The sequence below is a fragment of the Strix uralensis genome, chromosome 16 (genome assembly GCF_047716275.1).
Source record: "Strix uralensis isolate ZFMK-TIS-50842 chromosome 16, bStrUra1, whole genome shotgun sequence".
Lineage (NCBI taxonomy): Eukaryota > Metazoa > Chordata > Aves > Strigiformes > Strigidae > Strix > Strix uralensis.
In genome coordinates, this window is record NC_133987.1 from 1,658,379 (window position 1) to 1,664,948 (window position 6,570).

The following is a 6,570-nucleotide window of genomic DNA, read 5'->3' on the forward strand; positions in this document are numbered from 1 at the left end:
GGCACTCTCACTGCCAGTGCTCCTTGCTCCGGGGGGCACTTGCTAATTCCCCAGCCTGAAAGAGAATGCACAAGCTAGAGGCTGGTTTCTTGCACAGACCCTGCAATCTCCATACCCATGGTGAGCCAGCCTTGGGCCACACTCTGGTAACCACAGCACATCCCTACAAGTGCAGAAGGGGAAGAACCCAAGCCACGGGTTTATTCAAGGGAAGCTGTGCCCGTGTCTGTATGTGATATTCCCCTAGCTCCAGAACTCAAAAACACGCAGACAGATTTCTATGACTGTGGCAGAGAAACTAGTGTTTCCATGCACAACCTCACCTTCTGCTTTCAGTCCAAATGCTTCTTTTGGGGGCAGGGGAATGATACAAAAAGCCCAAGTCCTGGGGAGAACTGCCCTGTGAAACACAGAAAGGGAATATATATCTGGGTCACTGAAACCAAAGCAGGAGTGGTCCCATCAGAGCTGTCCCCCTCAGAAAGTCCCCACCTGGGCACAACATGGAGCCGTGTAGTAGCTGTCATGCCAAAAGCATTTCCAGCCCCGCGCCTAGTGTGCAAGGTTTATTCTAGGAGCAGGTACCAAAAGAGCTGGGAGCAGGGGAGGGATAAAACTCCGCATATCAGTATCGGGGGAGCAAACACCTTGGCTCGTCCAGCTGGTCAGTTTGAGGCTGGAGTTCCATTGCTGGGAAGGAACATCACACCCCTCTGCCATCAGCTGGGCCAGCTGGGGGGTGAAGATATTGGCTCCATTCTCCCTCACAGAAGGAAGCCGGGGACAGATGCCATCTCTCCTCTCCCCCAGACCTCACCCCAGCAGGATCAATCCAAGGGAGGTGACAGTCCCCCTGTGCTCTGCACTGCTGAGGCCACACCTGGAGTGTTGTGTCCAGTTTTGGGCACCTCAGTACGAGAGAGATCTCGAGGTGCTGGAGCGAGGGCAGAGGAGGGCAACGAGGCTGGGGAAGGGCCTGGAGAATAAATCCTGTGAGGAGAGATTGAAGGAGCTGGGACTGTTCAGTGTGAGGAGGAGAAGGCTGAGGGGAGACCTCATCACTCTCTACAGCTCCCTGAAAGGACATTGTAGAGAGGTTGATGATGGTCTCTTCTCACAGGGGATTAGTGACAGAACAAGAACCCTGTTGCTTTAAACTTCAACAGGGGAGGTTCAGACTGGACATCAGGAAAAAATGTTTCCCAGAAAGAGTGGTCAGAGAGTGGAATAGGCTGCCCAGGGAGGGGGTGGAGTCACCATCCCTGGGTGTGTTTAAGGGTCGTTTAGATGAGATGCTGGGGGATGTGGTGAGGGGAGAACTTTGTAGAGTAGGGCTGAGGGTTGGACTCGATGATCCCAAGGGTCTTTTCCAACCTGAATGATTCTGTGATTCTGTGAACATGGGCTGTGCATTCATTCCAGGGCCAGAATGGGGCAGCAGGGCACCCCTCCCCCCAGCCTAACTCTACCTGTCCTCCAGGCCAGCAGTGTCCAGAGGAAACTGCTGAAAATCATGTGGGTCAGTGAGCTGAAAATGGGGCTCTGTGTCTCCAGTGAGCCAACAGGCCCATCAGCCAAGTTAACAGGCTAAGCAGTGTTTCTCTAGTCTCTCACATCTTTCCCTGTGTTGCCCCAGGTTCCAGCGTCTCACCACGACACAGAATGACGGAGCATGAGGACTTCGCAAGCTTGGCTGGGTACTGGAACTCCTCTGACAGTTACCACTTCAGCCCTGCCAGTGTCATTGTCCCTGTGGTCTTCTCCCTCATCTTCCTCCTGGGCACAGTGGGCAATAGCCTGGTGCTAGCAGTGCTGCTGCGCAACGGGCAGATGGGCCACAACACTACCAACCTCTTCATCCTCAACCTCAGCCTGGCTGACTTCTTCTTCATTGTCTTCTGCGTGCCTTTCCAGGCCACCATCTATTCCCTTGAGGGCTGGGTCTTCGGCTCCTTCGTCTGCAAGGCTGTCCACTTCTTCATCTACCTCACCATGTATGCCAGCAGCTTTACTCTGGCTGCCGTCTCTGTGGACAGGTAACAGTCTAAGGATGCCCTTGGGCTGGGGAAGGAGGGCAGTCTGCGAAGCTGGAGTGAGTGAGGGCACGGGAACATCGTGGCCCACCACCTTCAGGCCGATGGTTCAAACCCCGGTGGTATCGATCCGTGCCAAAGGCAGTTTGGAGACCAGTCGTGTCTCTTGCCCTAACAACCCCCAAGCAGCACTTTCAGATCTCCTGAACGCAAAGCTGATGCTGCTCCTGTCTGCGCTTTCTGCAGGAAAGACCTGCCTTGCAGTTAGAGCATTTGAGACCCAAGCTAAGCTCCCCGCTGTGCCACAGACTCCCACTGAGTCACCTCGCTCTGTATTAGAGACGCCGCTCGGAGGGTAATAGCTATCCCCAAGGCACCATTTCAGAAAAGCATCGTGTGCAGGCAGCAAGGTGGTCAGAGGGCACCGTAAGAGAAGCCACATAAATACCCGAGAGAGATCCCAGTCTTGCAGTAAACATACCATTCCCCAGGGGCTGCCAGCCCAGGCAAAACCTGTCATCTAGCAATTCCTGTTCCCCCACCGCCCCCAGCCCTCCGGCACTGTGCGCAGAAGGGCACCTGCACTGTGAGCCGAGTCCCTTCTTGGGAAGTCACCCAGGGTGCTCTGGCCCCGATGGGTACCACCTACATTGTTCCCAAGGACTCTGAAAGGCGACTGTCAGCTGCCCCACTTCTGACGGAGCCCGCGCTTACGGTCCAGGATGAGGAAGAGGTCCCCACTGGGGTAAGCCTTGACTGCCACAGGGAACATGTCCTGTCCCGTCTTGCCCCTTGCGCTGGCTTCCAAGGTACCAAGACAAGACAGAGCCCAACAGCCCTCTGCAGTGAAGAGGTTCACAGCACTGTAGGCAGAAGGAACCTTCAGTACCAGGGAGTATCTGGGATGGGTTAAATCCCAGCAAAAAGTGTGGCTGGGCTACTCTTCAGCCCCCTTCCACTTTGTCCAGCTCCCAGGTGCCACCTGCAGAAATGGGCATCTCCTGGTTGGGGCGAGGGGGTCACGCGAAATCCCCGGCAAAAATATCCTCTGGGATTCCAGTGGTTACACAGTTTGGCTGCTGTCATGAGGAAGACCCAAGATTTCTCATGATTTAAGCCTCTTGCTTCCCTGCACCTTCATCACACGAGTGCAGTCTGCCTCTCCCGCCAGCTCAGAACCAGGCACAGTATCTCAAAAGAAAGGACATTTTGGCAATGTGCTAGTGCCTCCGTTCTCTCCCTTTCTGGTGGCACTTGTGTGCTGTAGTGCAGTGCTCCACCCAAGAGGTGGCTGCATTTCAGTAGGACATGAAGGGATTCTCGCTGAGCTGCCAGCAGCTTTCAGGATGACAGGACCAGCAAGCGACGAGAGTTTTGTCACACCAGCTGCATGTCTTATCTACCTGCTCTGCTGGCCTTACAGTGCATCAAATGAGCATCCTTCTGTGGACGCTGGCAGACTGAGGCTGCAGCAGCTGTGCTCCTGTCTGTGCTGACAGCTCCTCTCCATCCCCTAACCACAAGCACCAAGCCACCTTCTCTCCTTGCTGACATCGACAGCTTTGCCCTATGGTGTTGCCTGGAGGTGGGGGAGCAGAGCTGCCCATCACACCACATCTAGCCACTGTTGCTGGAGGGAGCAGACAGACCATCACTGCCTGCTTTGGGCTGGCCTGAGAAAGCAGACAGTGCCAAAAGGCAAGGGCCCCCCCGGTCACTTTGGTACCAAGGTGGAGGCAGCCACAGCTCCAGTGAGCAAATCTCACCCCTGCCAGGCTGGACAAGGCTGGAAATACACCTTCAGTGGGCAGGGGCCTGCACAGTGCCCATCACCCAGTGAAGCTTCCCCAGTTCCTGAATCCTCAGCTCAAACTTTCTGCTGGATAAATTCTGCCAAGCAGTGGATAGCTGCATGGTCTCCACAGTACCACCTCTCTGGCCCTAGCTCAGGGACATAACCCAACCCACCATGTACAGAGGGATGAGCCAGCCTAAGCCTGTGGGAGGAGAAGCATCCTTGCTAGAAAGAGAAAAGCTGCTTTACCCAGGACTGTACCTCAAATGGGGTGTGAGATAACATGTAGGGCCACTGCTCAGGGACCTCCAGGAGAATGAAGGAAACTCTTGTCCCTGGAGATTGTGTGGCCAGGCAGAGCTTGGCCGAAATCTCAGTGCTGGTTGCTTTGCTCTCCCCTCCAGGTACCTGGCCATACGCTATCCACTGCGCTCCCGGGAGCTGCGGACCCCCTACAACGCAGTGGCTGCCATGGCTGTGATCTGGGGCCTCTCTGTGGTCTTTGCTGGGCCCTACCTAAGCTACTATGACCTGATTGAGTGGGAGTCCAGCTACATCTGCATGCCTGGCTGGGAGGAGTGGAGACGCAAGGTCATGGACACCAGCACATTTGCCTTCGGCTATGTCATCCCAGTGCTGGTCATCAGCCTCTCCTACACCAGGACCATCAAGTACCTGTGGACAGCAGTGGACCCCCTGGAGGACATATCAGAGTCCAAGAAGGCCAAGCGGAAGGTAACCAAGATGATCATCATTGTAACCATCCTTTTCTGCCTCTGCTGGCTGCCCTACCATGTAGTCATCCTCCGATACCTCTATGGAGACTTTCCCTTCAACCAGGCCACCTACGCCTTCCGCCTGCTTTCCCACTGCATGGCCTATGCCAACTCCTGCCTCAACCCCATCGTCTATGCCCTGGTCTCCAAGCACTTCCGAAAGGGCTTCAAAAAGATTTTCAGCTGTCTCTTGAGGAAAAAGCACCGCAACAAGGTGCATGCGGTGCGCGCTGCCCACATTGTGCCTGGATTTGAGGCAGGCTCCACTGAAGTGTCCCAGATGCACGAGGAGAATAACAGGTGCAAGATGAACCCAGCCTCCATGGCAGTCCCTTCCAGTTCCTCCAAGCCCCTTCATATTTCTTAGTGGCCAAGCTCCACACCATCTGCCAGCTCAGCTGTGTCACCAGATTCAGGCCACTCTTTCCCACTGAGTGAGAGAGGATGCTGGAAAAGCAAGCCAGAAACTGCTATACACTGCTTCTGGCCTTGTCGTTCCTTCCCGTTCCCTGTGCCAACTGAGCCATCTTCCCACAACATGCTGCACGCGAGGGAAGGAATAGACCCAGGATGCTCTGCCCTGGTACGGCGGGGCCATCACTGTGTGTGCAGGTTGGGAAACGGGGCTGAAACAAGCGGGATTTTGGGTGGATTTGACACAAAGCCACTGAGGATCAGTCTACGTGGGAGAGGAACTTTAAATGTGATCAAGTAATTGATGTTTGTTCCCTTCTATACTAAAGACGGTTGCATTTGTGTTTTCAGTCTGGACACCAGGGAGTGCTTTGAAACAGAAAAGTAGACAAAAAAGACTATTAACAGCTTTACAGTCCTCAGCAGTTTAAAGGAAAGCATTACATCCAGTGGTCCTGGCTGAAATGTTTATTCCGTGCAGGATGTGCAATATTTGCTTACAAGGCGTTTGACCTTTGACCACTCAACAAGGCTCTTTTAACCAGGGAAAGTCCACAAAACCAGAAGTGGCTTATTCACTGGACCAAGACATTTTCAGTGTTGCTCAGTATAAAAAAAGGGCAGTAAACAGATAACCTGTGTTGCACACTCTACAGCTGAATACACCTGCTATGCGAAGTGTTCACAATCTGAATTCATGCCAATGACCTTCTCCAGAGGTTGGTTTTTCGGCGCACAAATGCACACCTGCTCATTTACTTGGATCTATGAAAAAACCTGTAGCAGCATGCGTAGCTCCTTGACATTTTGCAAATGCTTTCATTATTCATTATATATATTTCATAAGAACAATAGCAGCCAGTCAAGTAGGGCCTGGTCTCTGGAGTTTATCTCTGCTTTCTAACTGAATATTTGTGCTGCTGAAGCCGTGTCACGCAGATCCCCTGCAAAGCAAATGCCTCTGGCTTGCGGGCACGACTGTGCCGAAGCCGCTGGCCAGCGCACGGGGGTGATGCAGTTCAGGGGCTGCGGGTGACCGGCGGCGGAGGCGGGAGCACAGGGCTCTGCCCTTGCAGGGAGTCCCTGGGAGGGCCAGGATTAAACCCGAGGCTGCGCTTGGGCAGGTCACGAGCCGCACTGGCTCATCTGAGCGGCTTTACTGAGCACAGGGAGAAGACGCTCGAGGTGGGAGGGTTGATTCGCCCGGCACAGGCCAGCGCCGGAGCCATCTGCACGGCCTCTCCGCATACTCTCAGGTAATCCTCTCGCTCTGCAAATCGGGAGCCGGGTCCCGGCTCCAGCCGGGCTCCGTGCTGTGCCTGGGAGCCGCAGCCCTCCAGGAGCCCCGAGCGGCCCCGTCCCGTGTCCCCAGGGCTGCAGCCGAGCCCCGGCCCTTCCCTCCCAGGGGCGAGGGCTCTTCAGCCGGGGGCCAGGGCTCTTTCCTTGGGGGTAGAAGCCACCTTTAGAGAACCCCGGCGCTGGGAGCATGCCGGAGGGGATGGAGGGGCGGGTGGGTTTGCAGCGGCAGCAGACAGCTTCACTAGTGCTGCTC

At 55.0% G+C, this 6,570-nt stretch overlaps 1 protein-coding gene across 1 annotated transcript; it reads left to right on the forward strand.

Moving 5' to 3' along the window:
* Positions 1 to 1,329: 1,329 nt before the first annotated feature.
* LOC141950679 (galanin receptor 2b-like) lies at positions 1,330 to 4,971 on the forward strand. The gene is made up of 2 exons (XM_074885833.1): positions 1,330 to 2,036; positions 4,233 to 4,971. The coding sequence occupies exons 1-2, from the start codon at positions 1,663 to 1,665 to the stop codon at positions 4,969 to 4,971; spliced, it is 1,113 nt and encodes a 370-aa protein (XP_074741934.1). The 5' UTR covers positions 1,330 to 1,662.
* Positions 4,972 to 6,570: the final 1,599 nt, after the last annotated feature.